The following is a 19,149-nucleotide window of genomic DNA, read 5'->3' as shown; positions in this document are numbered from 1 at the left end:
AATGTGTAAGATCTCTTGAGGTCGAGACTCAGAATGGGCACAGTGTCACTTCTGCCATATTCTATTGGCCCAAACAAGACCAGATTCAAAAGGAGAGGGAAGAGGCTTTACCTCTTGATGAGAATTGCTATAAAGTCACATAGCAAAGGCTGTGAATACAGGGAGGGGAAGAATTAGGGCTATGTTCTGCAATCAACATCCCACAGACACATTCTAACAAGTTACTATAATCACTCTACTAGCTCCTTCTTGATCAACATGGGATCAAAACATATTGGGGGATTCAGCACCAATGGTTCTGCTTCCCAGGGAATGACAGTCACAAAGCCCATCTCCCCCCAGTTAAGTAGAGCAAACACATTCAGGACCTTAAAGTGATGCTTGCCCTTTCCTTACCTGGGCTGATAACCAGGTCCAACAGTGATTAGAAGCTGGTATGTGAGAAATCCGCTTTGGGAATTAAAGCCGGGGAAGCCCCACCATGAATGTCAGATCCAGGTCCACAACCCTACACGTGCCACAGTTGGGTGAAATGAAGCAATAGCCCAAATCTCTCTTCCTTCCAGGGAACGGGATGCACTGAGCACATCTGTATGGGGTCCATCATGCTTCCTTCTCAGCAAATACGAAGGCCTGAAGACGTCCGCACAAAAGAACAGCTCTTCCCTCTTGCCAAAGAGTTTATTGATCAGTACTTCTCATCAATTAAAAGGCAAGTTCATGTCTACACTGGGAAGACCGGGTACTGGGTACAAAGACTTCAGGTCCAAATGTGCAGACAGTTGAACCAAGACCTGAGCATAAGGCCTCTGCCTGCCATGCACAGAGGTCAAAAACTGGTGGCCCAAGGGCCAGATCTGGCCCCTAGAAGTGTTTTTGTTTAGCCTGCAAAGTGTTGCTTAAATTTGAGACTTTTCAAGCAATTCCACGCCTGGGTATATTCCCTAAAGAAACTCTCACACTTGTTCACAAGAAGGCCTGCCTAAGAATGTTCACTGAAACATTGTTAGAATAGGAAAAACAATTAAAGAGCCAACTGGAAACAATCTCAACTCCATTGATAGGAGAATGTGTAAGTAAACTGTGGCATTTTCTGTAATGGAATACTATACAGCTGTAAACATGAACAGGTTAAAACTCTGCATGTTCATGGAAATGAAGCTCCTAAATAACTTTGAGCAAAGGAAGAAGAGGACAGGCTGTAGAAGGATACGTTCAAGACAGCCCCATTTACATAAACTTTCTAAACATGCAGAAAAATACTATACGTGATTTAGGGGATAGATACACAAGTGGCAAAAATATAAACAAAAGCATGAGAATGCTAAATGCCACATTCAAAACAGCAGGCACTCCTGGAAAGAAAGTGGGCTATGGTGCAGAGTAGTCCCCAAGGAACTATAATATATTTTCTTATTTATTTATCATCTCTTAGGCTTGGGACATGGGTATCCATTACATTATCCTCTATACCTTTTTGTAAGCCTGAACCTTTTCATAAGAACTTTTTAACTTTCTAAAATTCAGTTTATTGCCACCATTTAAAAATTAGAAGAGTTGCCTTTAAAAATCAGATTTCCAGTTTCTCTTGAAAGAAAATCTGGCAGTACCAGGCCCCCATTCCTATCAGACAACAGCAGGCTAGAGCAGAGTTGGGGCTGCCCCCTTTGGACCAGGCGTAGGCTCACCTGTTTGCTGCAGTCCCCATCCAGCCAGTTCAGTCCTATGTACACTGCCGGGCCTTTGTAGGCATTTGAGTTTGCCAGTCTCTGCTTTATGTTGAAACTGTTGTGTCCAGATATCAGTCCAGACTCTGTGGCTTCTGGCCTCCTGTAATAGCTCACTCCTTCCACCAACCTCTAATTTAGTAGAGAGGGTGATGCTCCCATGTCTCTTTTCTCTTCCCTCAGATTCGGCTCCAAAGCTCATATGGAGAGGCTGGAAGAGGTGAGCAAAGAGATCGAAACCACCAGCACCTACCAGCTCAAGGACACAGAGCTCATCTACGGGGCCAAGCACGCCTGGAGGAATGCCTCCCGCTGCGTCGGCCGGATCCAGTGGTCCAAGCTGCAGGTGAGCAGTCAGGCTCAGATACTAGGAAGAGCCCTTTGGTGGGGTTGCCGGGGGAGGAATGAGCTTTGAAAAGGGTCAGCTCCTAGCAAGGGCACTTGGTGGCTGTGGTGAACTCTCAGATGGTGACCATGGGGTCCCAAATTCTCAGATCATGACTGTATCTGGCTTATATCTTATTTAGCCCAAACAATCTTTTTTAAAAATTGAATCTGATGTCTCTAGGTAGGGCTTATACTCTCCAGTTTACTGCAGACCCCACTTGCCCCTTTTGTCTTATACCTCCTCTCTTGCCTTATTTCCATTATCTGCCTACTCCCTAAAAGCATTAGATTCTGCGTCCCCTGGTGTGATTTCTTTTCCTCTAGGGAATAGTTTCATTTTGGAAGTAGATTAGTTATCAATCTTGGGGTGGGGGGCGTGGGGGTGGGGTGTCTGGTTTTTTTGTGGTTGTTTTATTTTTTTTTTATTTTTTATATATTTTTTGTGGTACGCGGGCCTCTCACTGTTGTGGCCTCTCCCGTTGCGGAGCACAGGCTCCGGAGGCGCAGTCTCAGCGGCCATGGCTCACGGGCCCAGCCGCTCCGCGGCACGTGGGATCTTCCCGGACCGGGGCACGAACCCGTGTCCCCTGCATCGGCAGGCGGACTCTCAACCACTGCGCCACCAGGGAAGCCCCTGGTTGTTTTATGTTTAAGTCCCTAATCTCTAGGAACCTCATAGGAGGTACAGGCAGCCCATTTAAAGTCCCTCCTTTGCTCAGCATCTCTTTCCTACATTCGCTTACACTCCATGCCTACTTTTAGGGGATTTTTCCTGGTTTGATTGGCCATAGTTATTAGGGTAGAAAAAAAAGATAAAACCCAGCCCGGGACTCAGTAATGAGATGCTCACTACTCCAGGGGCGCAGCAGCTGGGGTGGGCTCTGGGCGCTCCTCCATGGGGAGGGCTGCCCTGGGGGTGATGAATGGGGAAGGAGGAGGTGATCACTCCCACGATATACCCCTTGCAGGTGTTCGATGCCCGCGACTGTACCACGGCTCACGGGATGTTCAACTACATCTGTAACCATATCAAGTATGCCACCAACAAAGGGAACCTCAGGTGAGCTGACCCGCTTAGGGGAGCGGAGTCCGATGTACCCCCATTGTTGACCCTTGGGTCTGGCGTTCACCCCCCTGTGAAGGAAATGCTCCCCCTCTTTTCCCGGGGACAGGTGTCAAGCCGAGAGAGGTAGCCTGGCATCCTCGTTCTAACCAGCATGTGCCTTCTCTCCCGGGAGAAACAGATTCCCATGTGGTTTGCAAGACTACAGCGACCAGAATCATGTTTATTCCACAGTTCGGTATCACCCAGGGAGGAAACAGGAAGGGATGTTTCAGATTCCCAGGAACAGGCAAATCCCTGTGCCGGTGGTGACCTGATTTACCAGCTCCTGCTCTGTTGCCTGGAGCCGCCTCTGAGCCTCCCTGGGTTTAAAAGGCAATTTCTCTCCACGCTGCCGTGGGGACCACCGTTTCTGGTTCCACCAAGCCGAGCCGCACCTGGGACTCCTCTTGCCCCCCGTGAAGAACAAAGCCACGGGATACAGGCCAAGGCAGGAAGGCGCCAATGTGAGCTGCTGGCTTCCACACTGGCAAGTCTCAGCTGGGAGAGGAGCAGCTAGAAGGGAACAGCTGGGGCCCCCCGCAGACAGGCAGTGACAGTTGTTAATCCTACTCCCTCAGTCCTGCCCCTGCATCTGTTCCCAGCAGCTGAGGACCAGCCCCATCTTGGGGCCATGCAGGACCACTGCAGGGATATTCCCACAAGCCCTCAGGCTACACTGAGCTCATCCCCAAAGTGACCTATTGGCATTAAGCATGGGCTTTCTTGGACAAGTCTCTTCCTTGAGAAGGAAATGGTGTTTGCCAGCTGAGCCCACCAATAGGAAAAGACCCCGTAATTTAAGCCCAGGGCCTGCTTGGGAAATTAGTATTCAGATCTTTTTCCTAAAAGACCTCACCCCTCAGAAAACAATAAAGAGCCCTCCTGCATATCCTAACATTAAAGGAGGGCCCAGTCAAGGTCTTGGCCTCAAGGAGTTTATGGGTTATTTTGGTAGTTTTCAAATGGTGCTGTGATGGGGTAATATGGGGCGGGGATCGCCAAAGGGTAGGCAGTGCACCTTTACTTTTTTCAATTCTGTATTGGGGGAGTGGGTCTAAATGAGATATTCTATTGATGAAATGTTTGGCTAATTTTTTTTTTTTTTACAAGTTTGAAACTACACATCTGGACACAATGAGAGGCCATAAGAGAATGAACACCATGTATAGAAACTATCTAAGCATAAAGGAGGGAGGTGGACAAGGGAGATGAAGGGAGGGAGAGAGATGTAATTCAAACAGCACAGGGCAGTAGACTTGCCATTTTGCAACATTATGCTTAGCAGGATTGGGAGATGGGAGGTGTAAACCTGTTCATGTCTTCCATTGGGCTCATTCCCACACACAGAGTAAGCATCCCACCCCACTGTGTGAGATTCTGGAGTTTCTAAACACACTTTTTAAACACACAAACAGGCTTTATCTGCTGCTCAACCAGAGAAACAGCCGTGTGGTTTAACGCTGGAGGGAAATGCTCACAATTTTACTCAGTCTGTGTTCATCTCCAATATGGCACCTTCGCTAAGAGATGTTTAAGAGCATCTTTGGCTCTATATGACTTCCGCCTTCAGCCTGGGTCCTAGACTCACCCCGAGGTGTGACACACCACTCCCTGCAGTATTAAATGCAATATTGTCTTGTGCAGACAGTATGACCTAAATGCTAAAAGGGAGGCCCTGGGAACTAGACAAGACAGGGGATGCTGTGTGGAGAAAGCAAATTTGAATCGGGCCTTGAAATTGGGTACATGACAGCAGAAACAGACTCCAACCAAGGGAGCAGCAGGGCAGGATTCCAGGGGCAGGGTGTGAATGGGAGCAGATCTGTGAGCTTTGGGTTGGACCTATGATGTCATCCCCGTGTTGACACAAGCCAGGATGTGGTTTCCATAGCCTAGGATTTGGTCTGTGGATGGAACTGATGGGTCCAGGTAACAGGAGCTCCTGGAAGGAGATAATATCAAACCACTTCGTGAAAAAATTACTCTCCTTTCCATTTGTTCCAATCCTTCTGATGGTACCAAAGAGGATAAGGCATCATTATAACACCTCTCCAAAACGCCAATTTCCCTTTTATGTTTTTTTTTTTCCTTCGGTACACGGGCCTCTCACTGTTGTGGCCTCTCCCGGAGCACAGGCTCCTGACGCGCAGGCTCAGCGGCCATGGCTCACGGGCCCAGCCGCTCCGCGGCATGTGGGATCTTCCCGGACCAGGGCACGAACCCGTGTCCCCTGCATTGGCAAGCGGACTCTCAACCACTGTGCCACCAGAGAAGCCCTGATTTCCCTTTTAACAGAAAGGGAGCAGGGCTCCAGTGAGGTGCCTTCCGTAGGCAACCACATCTTTCTACAATTTAATAACAGTACACGGTCTCACGGTTGCCTGTTTAGGTGGGCAAGGCCAGGGGTGATCGTCAGTTTTCTTTCAAAGTAAATGAATATGAGTACAAATGGAAGTTGATTTCTTATTCATCGTACGTCTGTAGACTTTGCTGTGGTACAGGGGGTGAGCAAATGGGACAATAAATAATGATGGTGGTAAAAGAAAGACTAAAACTGGGAATCAGTGGTGAGCTCTTAAAAGGAAACAGGATCTGATGTTTTTTTCCCTGAGGATTACCTGCTGCAAAAGAACTTTCTGGAAAACTGGCGCAAGTCAAGATTGTTTGAAAGTCTCCAGTTAGAGAAGCATTCTCTTTCCTTCAGTGAGCTGACACCAGGCCTCCTATCCTCACACCAGGCCTCCTATCCTCCACCCTTCCTCCCCAGCGGTCCAGTGGAGAGACAGAGCAAGGTCCCTCCCCTTCCAACAGCTGCACCGTGGGCCCTGAGCCTTATGCACTCATTGGCCTGGGCGACACTTTTTCCAGTATGTCCCCAAAGTGCAAGCCCAGCCCTGATGCCAAATGTCCCCCTCTCTCCGCCACAGATCTGCCATCACCATATTTCCCCAGAGGACCGACGGCAAGCATGACTTTCGAGTCTGGAACTCCCAGCTCATCCGCTATGCTGGCTACAAGCAGCCTGACGGCTCCATCCTGGGGGATCCAGCCAGCGTGGAGCTCACAGAGGTGCGTGCCCCCACTCCTCCCCCAGCTGGTCTCTCATCCTCCCAAACTGTCTTTATCCACAGACTTTTCTTAGTTTAATATTATCGTAGGGAGAGTGGTCGGTGAGGTACAGCTTACTCATCTCCAGAGCTCCTGCTCTGTTTGCCTCTAGTCCTGCTGGTTCTGCTACAGCTGGTCATTTGGTCATTTTCAGGCCATTACCTTGCCCGACCCTCATGATGGGAACTATTGCCCCATTTCACAGATGAGTAGACTGAGTCTCACCAAGACCAAACACATTATCCAAGGCCACTAAAGGAGCAGAAGAAAAGCTAGAAGTACAGTTCCAATCTCCTGCCTTCCCCTGGGAGGAGAGGAACTGACATGTGGAAGCCATGTCTGGCATCATCTTTTCTGAGTTGGGTAATATGTCAGACTCATACCCTTCATTCATTCATTCATTTCCTTGTACAACATTTCTACCTACCCAACCCCTCTCTGGACAGACTGGACTCTCCAGTATCACCACGGTTGCTGGCAGCCCAAGTCAGTTCATAAAAGCCACTAGGAACACGAATACCACCTTCTCCCCATCCAGGGCTCCTTCCAGGTGGTGATGTGGACAGATAGCACAGGTAAGGCCTGGAAGCTTCCACCAGCTATGCCCACAGGAGACATAATAGGCAGAGCCCACGCCTGGAATATCTCACACACACAGGCCTGGTACCTCCTTTATTTGTCACCCACTCAGCTGCCATTCTGCTTTATCTTCGTTCTTTCCTCAAACCCCCCTCAAACTCCACCCCACGAGGGAGCTGCTTAGGCCAAGGGCTACCGCACACCCTCATGGCTGCTGACTTCATCTGCAAGTGGCTTTTCTTACTAAAATATTATTATCCTGGGGAGGGGGCTATAACCAGGGCGACCAGGAGTCAGACCTGTGTCTTTTAGCCTCAGCCAGACTCTCTGCTCCACTTGGCTGACCTCTAACTGTATACTTGGCTGACCTTGTCCTTGTGGCCGCCGGAACAGAAACACCATGGCCTCTCCCTCTCCTTCTGTCTCCAGAAACCTCACTGACAGAACATGTTCTAAACCCACGCTTCTGTGCTTCCTCTGTCTACTAACTCAGCAGAAAGAGTCACCCCAAACATAACCACAGAATTGTAACTTTCAAAACCCCTCACCCAGTACGGCAGCCACTGGTTGCATGTAGCTAGTGACCACTTGAAATGTGGCGAGTCCAAACTGAGACATGCCCTAAGTGTAAATAACACGGTCTCAGAGACAGAGAACAAAAAAAGAGTGGAAAAGATCTCATTAGTAATTTGTATCTTCATTACCTATTGAAAAATAATATTGTGGATAATATCGGGCTAATCTATTTCTATTTGTTAATAAATTAATACATTTATTGTATTAATAAGTATAGTTAATTTTATGTTAAACATCTTTAAATATATTAATTTTAATAATTTATTTAATAATTTATTATTAAACAGTTGGTGTTTAATTAGGTTATATATTATAAATTTTTATATTTTATTGGATTAATAAATGAATTACATATTTAATTTTAACGTCAAATATACTATTAATATATTAATATTATTACTATTAATATATGCCATATATTATATATGCCATATATAATAATATATTAATACATAATGATATTAATATTTGATATAGTAATGCTTTTAGCACAGTATTAATAAATTACTGTTACTATAATTAATTACTATTACTATAATTAATATCGTGCTATAATTCATAATTATTAATTTTTTTTTTTTTTTTTTGCGGTACGCTGGCCTCTCACTGCTGTGGCCTCTCCCGTTGTGGAGCACAGGCTCCGGACGCGCAGGCTCAGCGGCCATGGCTCACGGGCCCAGCCGCTCCGCGGCATGTGGGATCTTCCCGGATCGGGGCACGAACCCGTGTCCCCTGCATCAGCAGGCGGACTCGCAACCACTGCGCCACCAGGGAAGCCCCATAATTATTTAATTTAATTAAATATTATTGAAATTAAAACTTTTGTAAATGATATATTACTTAAATTATTTTCACTGGGTTTTGCTCTGGGTTTTTTTTTTAATTTTTAAAATGTGGCTGCTAGAAAATTTTAAATTACTATGTGGCTCGCTTTATATTTCGATAGGATAGCTGCTCTAACAGATGCATTTTATGTGGTCATTCTGAGACATCTGCCCTCATCAACTCTGGTAGATTTTCTTCATGTCTTAGGCACCAGATGCAAACACTTCCGGAGCAAGTGCGTAGGCGTGCCCAGCCCTGTGCGAGGGCACCACAGATGCAAGAGTCAGTTCAGCCCTTGCTCCCGGAGTTCCCAGTTGGCAGGGAAGACCTGGAAAACATAACCAAGTGAGGGGCTGGAGGACACGTTTGCTTTCTGTCCCGTGGGACCACAGACAGTTATACTAGTTACGTGATGATGGCAGGGAGAGCTTCATAAAGAAGGTGGCTGTGACCCAGAGCCTCCAGGGGGGCTGCTGGCAGGCTTGCACTGGGACCTCTGCCCCTCCCCCCATTGCTGTTGTGTCTGGAGGGTCTGGGGCATGGTGGCCTGACCTGGCGGGTCTGGTTGCAGATCTGCATCCAGCAGGGCTGGAAACCCCCAAGGAGCCGCTTCGATGTCCTGCCACTCCTGCTCCAGGCCAACGGCAATGACCCTGAGCTCTTCCAGATTCCTCCAGAGCTGGTGCTGGAAGTGCCCATCAGGCACCCCAAGTAAGAGGGACTGGCATGGGGTGGGTGAGGGTGGTTGGATTTACCCAGCGCCCCTCTCTACCCAACCCTGCACCCCCGGCTCTCTCTGCAGCCCAGACAGAGGCTGAAAGGGGGTCTTGGTTCCTACCCTCATCATGGGCCAGGGCAAGGTGGGCTCCCTCGACATCAATAATTCCTCCTTCACCAGCCTAGGGACCACCATCTTTTCTAAATCAAAATCTCCCTCCTTATAAGTCAGATAGAGAAAGACAAATACTGTATGATATCACTTATATGCAGACTCTAAAAAATACAACAAACTAGTGAATATAACAAAAAAGAAGCAGACTCACAGATACAGAGAATAAACTAGTGGTTTCCAGAGGGGAGAGGGGCAATATAGGGGTAGGGGATTAAGAGGTACAAACTATTATGTATAAAATAAATAAACCTCAAGGAGATATAGTAAAACATAGGGAAGATAACCAGTATTTTATAATAACTATAAATGGAGTATGACCTTTAAAAATTGTGAATCACTATATTGTACACCTGTAACTTATATAATATTGTACATCAACTATACTTCAATTAAAAAAAAAAAATCTCCCTCCTTACCCCATTCCTAAGCCATCAACCTGGACCTGCCCTTTTTCCAACCCTAAGGGCTGAAAGAGCAGAAGCCCCTCCTGTGTCGTTGTGGGCACAAATTTTAAATAGAGGGAACCATTTAAAACTCTATGTGACCTGACGCAGCTCAAGGTCAAAAGCAATTTGGGGCCAGGATGGGGCTGTGAGGGCTGTGGCCAGCAGCACAAATAGAATTTACACTTTTCGAGAGTAAAGAAACTCCACCCTGGCCTCAGGGGCAAAATTGATGGGGGAAGCACCAAAAAAAAAAAAAAAAAAAAATCAATCATCAAGATAAATAGTATTTTAATGTAATATTTTTTAAAATAAAAATTAACTTTTTAAATATATCAAAACTTTAAACAAAGACCAGGTTAGGGCTGAAATTAGGGGGAAACAAGTGAGGTGAGTTAGGGCAAGGTGGGAGCTTGTCTTTATTTAAAGTTTTTATTTTTGTGGGGTTTTTTTTGCGGTACGCGGGCCTCTCACTGCTGTGGCCTCTCCCGTTGCGGAGCACAGGCTCCGGACGCGCAGGCTCAGCGGCCATGGCTCACGGGCCAGCCGCTCCGCGGCACGTGGGGTCTTCCCGGACCAGGGCACGAACCCGCGTCCCCTGCATCGGCAGGCGGACTCCCAACCACTGCGCCACCAGGGAAGCCCTATTTAAAGTTTTGATATTTTGTTTGTCATGGATTTTTTTTGCATTAACATTGAATTAATTTGGAATATTGTATAAATAAATTAATAATATTGATATTGATCCCTGGGTTTGTTGGTGCCTCCTTAAAGTTTGCACCCAAGGCTAGTGCCTTACTTGCCTCACCCTAGTCCAGGCCCTGGAGAGGGAGCAAGTGTCCTGAGGCTCCTGACACTGCCCAATATCTGGAAACTTACCCAGTCTCCCTGGTGAAACTTGGCCTTCATTCATTCATGCGCTCATTCGATACTATTTATTATTCCCAGTCTGGGCCAGGCATTGTGCTGGGTTTTGTAGATGACTTGGTCCCTGCCTCCATGGTGCTTTCAGTCTCAAGGAGGAGATCAGTTACCCAAATAATCACTTAATTCCAATAAAGTGCTGCAAAATAAATTTTATGGTACCTAGAGGCATAAAGCTTCCTGACCCAACCCAGATCAGGCATAAGGGAAGGCTTCCCAGAGTCAATAGCATTTTAGCTGAGAATGAAAGATGGGTAAGAGCTGAACAGGCACAGAAGGAAAAGAGAAGGAAGGAACTGCCGTGCAAAGGTCCTGAGGTCAGAAGGAACTCAGCAATGCTCACTTTCTCCTGGATTCACCTTCAGGATGGGTTTAGGAGATAAACAGCAGCCCAAGGCAATGGTTCCCAGGCCTGGATGTCCATCCAAATCACCTGGGAAACATGTTAAAGTGCATATTCTCAGGCCCCAGCTGTGGAAGCTGTGATCCCACAGGTCTCACATGAGCCCAGGAATTAAGATTCTGGCATAGAAAGTCCCAGTCACTCACTGGCATTTCAGCATCCCCAGACTAAGGATATCCCGCCTGTATGTCTTCCCATGAGGCTCCTGCCCCATGGTGAGCTGGGCTGTGTTGTTCTCTGCAGGTTGGAGTGGTTCAAGGACCTTGGGCTGAAGTGGTACGGCCTCCCCGCTGTGTCAAACATGCTCCTGGAGATCGGCGGCCTGGAGTTCAGCGCCTGTCCCTTCAGCGGCTGGTACATGGGCACAGAGATTGGCGTCCGCGACTACTGTGACAGCTCCCGATACAACATCCTGGAGGTGAAGTCCCTTCTTGGTCATCATGATGCAGAAGCAGAAGGCAAAGGGGATGGGCTCAGCTGTCCTTTCCCACAGCTGAGCTTTGGGGCTTGGAAACTAGAAGAGGTTAAAACAGAATCTGCAATTCTGGGGATGCCCCCTGACCTTTCTGAAGCCTTCCGTGGCATTAAGAGTATGTGTACTACAAAAAAAACAAAAAAAGAGAAGAGTACGTGTACTATGTGCTCGGCAGCGCTCCAAGCACTTTGCGTGTATTAGGTGCTCGTTTAATCCTTACCACAACCTCCAGGTGTGATCATTCCCCTTTCACAGATGAGGAAACTGAGGCCTTTGGGAGGGTTAAAATGAGGACGAGCTCAAGATCATACAGCTAGGGAGTGGCAGAGCTGGGATGTGAACCCAGTCTGGCTTTTCTTTCTCCCCCCCCCACCCCCCGCCGGCAGTCTGGCTTTATGATCCGAGTTCATACGCATTCCACTGCACTGCCTGTCAGTGTCAAGCCTTGTTAGAAGGTTTTGAGAACGACCCATGAACATGGGACATTTTTGGTCTCTTTTCTTAAAAAACAAGGCTTGACAGTGATTCCCCACCATGTACATTTCTGGGTGGAGGTTCTGATTCTCTCCAGGGCTGAGTCATCCTGATCTACAAAAGAGTGCTGAGGCGGACTGCTCCCTGGAGCTCCACTTTGGTGAAAGCGTCAGGATTGCTGTGGTTTTGTCAGCAAATGTTGTCTGGAACCACAGTCTGCTGTGATTGGCCTTGTTTCAAAAGAGGACACTGAGAAACAGAAGTTAAATGCTGAGCCTACGTCACACAGTAAATAAAGCACAAGGCAAAATTCGAACTCGGAAACAAGCATTAGGTTTATACTGTTAAAATCCATGGGTGTTCACCTGGGTGGACCTTAAGGGCATTATGCTAAGTGAGATAAGTCAGACAGAGAAAGACAAATACTACGTGATCTCACGTATATGTGGGATCTAAAAAAGCCAAACTCCCCAAAACAGAGAGTAGAGTGGTGATTACCAGGGGCTGGGGAGGCGGGGCAGGAGAACTGGGGAAGATGTTGTGGAAGTGTACAAACCTGCAACTAGCAGATAAATAATTCCTGGAGATTTAATGCACAGCACAGTGATTATGCTCAGCAATGATACTGTTATAAATTTCAGAGTTGCTAAGAGACTAGATCTTAATTGTTCTCACCACAAAAAAGAAATGGTAATTATGCGATTGGATGAAGGTGTTAACTAACCCGACAGCGGTAATCATATTGCAATATATAAATATATCAAACCAATATCTCTCACACCTGAAATACACATAATGTTATATGTCAATTTTATCTCAATTTTTAAAAATTCCATGGGTGATGGCCTGGAAAACAGAACCAGGGGTCCTCAGCCTCGCCACACACTGGAATTACCTAGGGAGTTTTATTACGCTGGGATCCCACTCCCCAGAATTTGGATGAAAGTGCTCCAGGGTGGAGCCCGGGCACCAGTAATTTTCAAAGCTCCCCAGAAGATTCTACTGGGAAGCCACTGATTTATACAAACTCCTGGCAGGAAAGGAAAAAACATTTCCAGGCAATTTCCAGAAATGTGGCTCAAGTAATATTTGGGAATCTTTAAAGTCATATATATATTTTTTTGCACTTTCTTGCAACTAATTTCTATTCTTTTAACCAAAATAATGCTGTAGAAGTAACAATAGCAGCATGACTGGCTGTACACACTCTCTTCTTTTATAAAATAACTCAAGTTTTATATGTATTTGTGTAAAGCAGCGAATTTCTTACTCTCTGTGTTTGTATCATCGCTAAAAGACCCCAAACAGACCCTAACACCTCAGCCTCAAAAGAGTAAATTAATGTCTGCTTTCGTGATCCCTGCTTACATTTCAATTGCAAAGAGTAGTCACTGGGTAACTTAAATGAGACACGCTCCCACCCCAGCCTTCCAGTTCTAACTGCCATTATGTACAAATGTTGACATCTGGGGCTGGGAAGCGATTTACCCAAACTTGAGAAATTGTCACATTCTAACCCCATAATGAGACCTAGGTTCCCACAAGTGACTAGAATTGACAGAGGAAGTGAGAAGCCAGGCTCTAATTAATGGATGCGCTATTGGGTCTTCCCTACTCCTGACATCAGCTTATCTGGAGCTGTAACCTAAATGTCAGGAGTTGTTTTCTCCAAGTAGTTTTGCCAAAGGAATCTTCTGGCTAGGGAGCCGCTCCCAGGTCTTGGGCGTTAGGCATCTCCCTGGGCTCCAGCCCCGAGGCCAACTGGCTCTGTGGCCTGTGAGCAAGTCTCTGCAGCTCTCTGAGCCTCAGTTTCCTCATCTGTCAAGTGGAGTAGGCAGGCATCCCCATGAACTCAAAATACCCATGATATAGATTCCAGGCAGTAGCCACTCTGGAGATGGAACAAGATGGGTGGAGAGCTTTTCCTACTAGGAAGCAGCTCATGTCACTCCCAGACCCACATCTCTCCTTAAAGTCCCCCAAAGACCCTCCTTATCATATTTGGAATAAAATCCTCACTCCTTAGCACATCTAGCGTAACCAGTCCTGCATCTCTCTCTCACCAACTCCCCCTGGCTCCCTACCCTCCAAATACACTGACCTTCTTTCTGTACCTCAGCGCAAGCCTGATCCCACCCCAGGGTCCTTGCATATGCTGTTCTCTCTGCATAGAACATTCCCTCCCAAGATTTACAAATGTCTTGCTTCTTCTCATCATTTGGGACTCACCTGTATGCCACCTCTGCAGTGGTCCTTCCCTGACTCTCCAGGTTCAATTAGTCCTGCCCCCATATCCCTCTTTATCCCATTTCCTCACCTTATTTTCTTCCTAGGAATTAGCACACATCACAATATTAACTATTTCTCTCCCCCACTAGAAGGTAAGCTCAATAATAAAAGGGCCAGCCAAGTCCCTCTAGTCTCTTGATGTTACCAGTGGGTCCTCAATAAAAAAAAAAAATTTGAGTAAGTGAATGAGTCTGCATATGAGTTGATGAATTAATTAAGAATTTCATTGGTGACACTAGCCCTGTCCCTCTCTAGTCTGAAATCCAGAGGTGCCCCAGCCTATGAGTCGGTGTTTCCTTCCCCTTTCAGGAAGTGGCCAAGAAGATGAACTTGGACATGAGGAAGACATCCTCCCTGTGGAAGGACCAGGCGCTGGTGGAGATCAACATCGCAGTGCTGTACAGCTTCCAGGTAGTGCCAGGGCACACCTCCTGGCTGCCAAGCCTCAAGGGGGAACTAAAACCTTTCAGAGTCTCGGGGCAGAAGGTCAAGAGCCTAGCTTCCAGGAACCATCCTTGCAGGGATCTGCCTACCAGTGAGGTGTACTTCCCATCATGCACGCCTTTCTCCCCATGATGCATCTTGGGTGGGGACCATTTGAGAAAGAGGCAAAAAGATAGGGGTTTTGTGACTTGTTGCTTATGATTTATTTTTTTAATTTTTATTTTTTTTGTGCGTGGTACGCAGCCCTCTCACTGTTGTGGCCTCTCCCGTTGCGGAGCACAGGCTCCGGATGTGCAGGCTCAGCAGCCATGGCTCACGGGCCCAGCCGCTCCGCGGCACGCGGGATCCTCCTGGACCGGGGCACGAACCCATGTCCCCTGCATCGGCAGGTGGACTCTCAACCACTGCGCCACCAGGGAAGCCCTGCTTATGATTTTTTAGAATTGAAATGACAAACATCTGGGACTTCCCTGGTGGTCCAGTGGTTAAGACCCCACACTTCCACCGCAGGGGCCATGGGTTCCATCCCTGGTAGGGAAACTAAAATCCTGCAGGATGCGTGGCGCGGCCAAAAAAAAAGAAAAAAGAAATGGCAAGCATCATCTGTGTCTTGCCACTTCTTAGGCATTCAGCCTTTCACCTAACAGAAACAGATACTCATCATCATCATCAGAAGCATAGGTCCCCCAATGCATGTGGCTCCGTGATAAATGCTATTACATACAGTATGATAGCTTTAAAAATTATCGGCTAAACCATGACACTTTTGAGAGCAAATGGGGGGCACCACTAATCATTGTAACAGTACAAAGACATAATCTGGGATTCTCCTGGGCAAACCAGGAGGCCCACAGAATAGAGGTCACTCTCTGTAGCAGAGACCAGCTCTGTCCTCTGAGGGTGATGGTTTGGGAAGCTAGACCCTCATAGACATACATGGGAGGCCTCCACAGGCAGTAGAATGAACATATCAAATCATGTATAGACATGAATATAAACCATAGGTCCCCATGTCAGGAATAGGGAGACTGGGTATACTGGGGAATGTATATCCCAGGGAAGAGACCAGTTGAGATGGGATGAGGGAGAAGGAGGCCCCCTCCCTTCCCTCTCTACCTTGGAGGCGTGAAGTTTTAGGAATTGTTGAAAATGAAGGAGGGCTTTGGTGGACTGGTACGAAGATTGGCGAACCAGAGGCAGCAGAGGTATGAGTGAGATGAATGATTGGGAAAGAGAAGTGCAGGAAAGGGACAGAGTTTTGTGGGCAGAAAGGGAAGACACTGCCTGGGCAAGGTGAGAATCCAAGCCAGCCGACTACAACGGGCCCTGCAGCTGGGTTACGCAGACATTCAGTCCGCCCAGCTCTGCTGTGATTGACTTGTTTTCATTTTAATAAACTCATCCTTATTACTTAAAATTGTTTATTTTAAGAGGATTTTGTGTCACCATCATAAATGGAGAGCCAGTACCATTTGCCATAAATAGAAGAGAATTGTAAATTTAAATAAATATATAAACAAATACACACAGGGAAACAACACAAAGTTGTTGGATTCTAGTTGCCTGAGCGTCCTCTCTCATTAAAAAAAAAAAAAAAAAAAGAGAAGGAGGAAGGACAGAGGAAGATTGGCAAGAGAGGTGTTTCTCCTGGGTCTAATCAGGATTGAAAGAACAATGCAGAGGATCACCTGTCTAGAATCATCTCCAGGACCAGCCTTTGGGAAACACTGCTCTATGGGCAGGGGAGTCCCAAAATACCTCAGCTGCTTTTTCCTCCTGACTCCTTGTCCCCTCTCCTCCCACAGAGTGACAAAGTGACCATCGTTGACCACCACTCTGCCACCGAGTCCTTCATTAAGCACATGGAGAATGAATACCACTGCCGGGGAGGCTGCCCCGCTGACTGGGTGTGGATCGTGCCCCCCATGTCTGGCAGCATCACCCCCGTCTTCCACCAAGAGATGCTCAACTACCGACTCACCCCCTCCTTCGAATACCAGGTCCTGCCCCTCCCCACCTCTTTCGTGCTAAGTCTTCAATATCCGGTGTGTGTGTTATGATTAGAGCACGTCTCAACTCAAATTTGCATTTCGGATGCTCAAGTGTGGCCACCATGTTGAACAGCACAGCTCAAGCTGAAAGGCGAATGGAGATGAAATGAGTAGTCCGGGGTCACGAGGAGAGTGTTTGAGAGGGATTCTGAGGGATGAGCGGGAAGGTCTAGCCGGACAGTGCAGGGAGGCTGGACCAGCCACTCTGTGCCAGGACCCCTGGGGTCACCACTGACAGAATCGTTCCCTTCAAGGGCTAAGGGTTGGACGTAGCTGGACAGCCACAAGCCCCCAGGGAGCCCTGAGCAACTCCCAAGAGGAGCCAGGGTCCCTCACTGCAGTGACCATAGTCCTCTCTTCCCAGCCTGACCCTTGGAACACCCACATCTGGAAAGGTACCAACGGGACCCCCACAAAGCGGCGAGCCATTGGCTTCAAGAAGCTGGCAGAGTAAGTCTCCTAAAGTAGGTGGGGATGGGGGATGGATGTGCCCCCGCATTCAGAGAGCCCCAGAAAAGAAGGCTGGAAACATGCTTGCACCCCTGCCCTCTTGTGTGACATGATTTCTCCATTTTCTCCAACCCCCTCGTGCCTCCTTTGCCTCCGAGTCTGGGATGCAAACATCACCATGACTCTTCTCTTTCCCAACCTCACTTTCCTCCCCCCACTTTCCTAAATTCTTGTCCTGGAGACAGAGTTGTGTTGATAAACCAGCTCTCCAATTAGTAAAGTTGGCCATAACAATGATAATAGATTTGTAACCTTTGCCAATTTCCGTGGTGTAAATACTCCCACTGTGGCCAATTTCAAGCTCTCAACAGGAAGTCACTGAAGCCAGAGTCGGGAGGAGCTAGGACAAGCTGGCTCCAGCCCACCACTGCCTAGAGAGGCCTCTCGCCCAGGGCTGGGTCTCATTTCACTCGCTCATTCACTCATTCAGCCAACAAATGGATACTAAGTGCCTACTCGGTGCCCGGCACTGTGCTGGGCTCCAGAGATGCCATGATGAGCCAGATAATGTGGTCCCGCCCTCATGAAGCTCACAGCTACCACCAAGGAACGATTCATGGGGCCATAAAATAGACGTCAGCCAGTTTGGGAGGTCAAAAGGGGCTTCCCGCAGGAGATGACAATTGAGCTGAAGAATGAAATGAATAAGACTTCACTGAGAAAAGGAGGGAGGGAAGCGGGTTAGGGACCAAGGCTTTTGAAGAGTAATTGTCCTGAAGAACTCGTGGTCAGCCAGGGGACCGGCTGACAAGTGGGGTGGGGTTCACAGATGGTTTAATGGGGATGCCAGCTTTCTGTCTAAAGATAGAGAACTCCCTGATCCACTCAGCAGAGACCCTCTATTTCGAGCTCACTTTTTGGCAGAGGGGCTAGTATGCACCGAGCTGCTTAGTCACTTTCCTCAGCCCCTTGGGTCCAGCTCTCAACAGGTGACTGGTAGATCTTGCAGGGACTGAAACCTGGATCCTGGCTCCACTAATATGGTCCACAGGATCTCTCCCTTCTCTCCCTCCCTCCCCTTTCTTCTTCCACCTAACTTTATCTGCGGCCAGGCGAGAATGCATCAGCAGCCATTCTTTCCCTAACAAGAGCATCACAAATTCTCAGGAACAGCAGCCTTTGGCTTCAGTTCAGTTCAAACTGTTTCTGAGGGAGGGAAAAATCTAAAGAATTAATTGCGCTGTTAAGTTCGGGGTAGAAACAATGGGAGTTAATTATAGATGCTTTTTTACAATCCGATCATTCAAAGGGAACCCTCCAGGCACCTTTTATTCTCTTCTGTTTCTCCCCCTTTAGCTCCGCAGTGTGGGTGGTTTCCCTGATTCTAAAAAATGATGAATTTACCACCGATAATCCCCAGGTGGGGGTAACTAGCAATTTGTCTACTCAGAGATTCCTAGTTAGAACAGGGATGCTTGCTCGGAAGGTGAACCCAGGCATTCATAGATGGGAAGGAAGAAACACTGGTTCTGAATTCTCCATTTAACTAGAAAGAGCCTCGACTTGACATTTAAACTCCCCAGGGCTTTGGTGGTAGCAGTATGTTTAAAATCCATTCCTTCTTTTGATAGATACATATTTAGTGCCTGGTGAGTTTCAGCCTCTGCAAGACCCTGGATGTGCATGGCTGCTTCAACCAGACTTGGTCCTTCCTTTGTGGATTTATGAACCTCTAAAATCCCTTCTAGCTCAATACCTGCTGATTTATTAGTGATTCGTTCTCTCTCTCTCTCTCTCTCTCTCCCCACCCTCTCCCCCTCTCTCCCTCCCTCTCTCTCTCTCTCTCTCTCTCTCTCTCTCTCTCTCTCACACACACACACACACACACACGCACGCACTCACACGCTCACACACACACATGCACACACACACGAACGTAAGCCCCATGACAGCCATTTCTCTGTGTTTCCATTCCTATAACAATGCCTGGCACATAG

General features: G+C 47.5%; 2 protein-coding genes across 2 annotated transcripts in view; both read left to right on the top strand.

Moving 5' to 3' along the window:
* The window catches only part of LOC125961207 (nitric oxide synthase, brain-like), a 60,875-nt gene extending 59,991 nt beyond the window's left edge, over positions 1-884 (top strand). Inside the window, exon 5 of the mRNA XM_049697695.1 lies at positions 567-884. Within this exon, the coding sequence (XP_049553652.1) occupies positions 567-884 (318 nt within the window). The remainder of the gene's footprint in view (positions 1-566) is intronic.
* Positions 885-1,914: 1,030 nt separating this feature from the next.
* The window catches only part of NOS1 (nitric oxide synthase 1), a 50,581-nt gene continuing 33,346 nt past the window's right edge, over positions 1,915-19,149 (top strand). Inside the window, exons 1-8 of the mRNA XM_049697945.1 lie at positions 1,915-2,073; positions 3,083-3,174; positions 6,147-6,288; positions 8,879-9,018; positions 11,213-11,387; positions 14,517-14,618; positions 16,457-16,651; positions 17,067-17,152. Coding sequence (XP_049553902.1) covers positions 1,930-2,073; positions 3,083-3,174; positions 6,147-6,288; positions 8,879-9,018; positions 11,213-11,387; positions 14,517-14,618; positions 16,457-16,651; positions 17,067-17,152 — 1,076 coding nt within the window. The 5' untranslated portion in view covers positions 1,915-1,929. The remainder of the gene's footprint in view (positions 2,074-3,082; positions 3,175-6,146; positions 6,289-8,878; positions 9,019-11,212; positions 11,388-14,516; positions 14,619-16,456; positions 16,652-17,066; positions 17,153-19,149) is intronic.

The sequence above is a fragment of the Orcinus orca genome, chromosome 15 (assembly GCF_937001465.1).
Source record: "Orcinus orca chromosome 15, mOrcOrc1.1, whole genome shotgun sequence".
Taxonomy (NCBI): domain Eukaryota; kingdom Metazoa; phylum Chordata; class Mammalia; order Artiodactyla; family Delphinidae; genus Orcinus; species Orcinus orca.
Note: the sequence above shows the minus strand (reverse complement) of the source record. Positions and strands in the feature narration are given on the sequence as shown.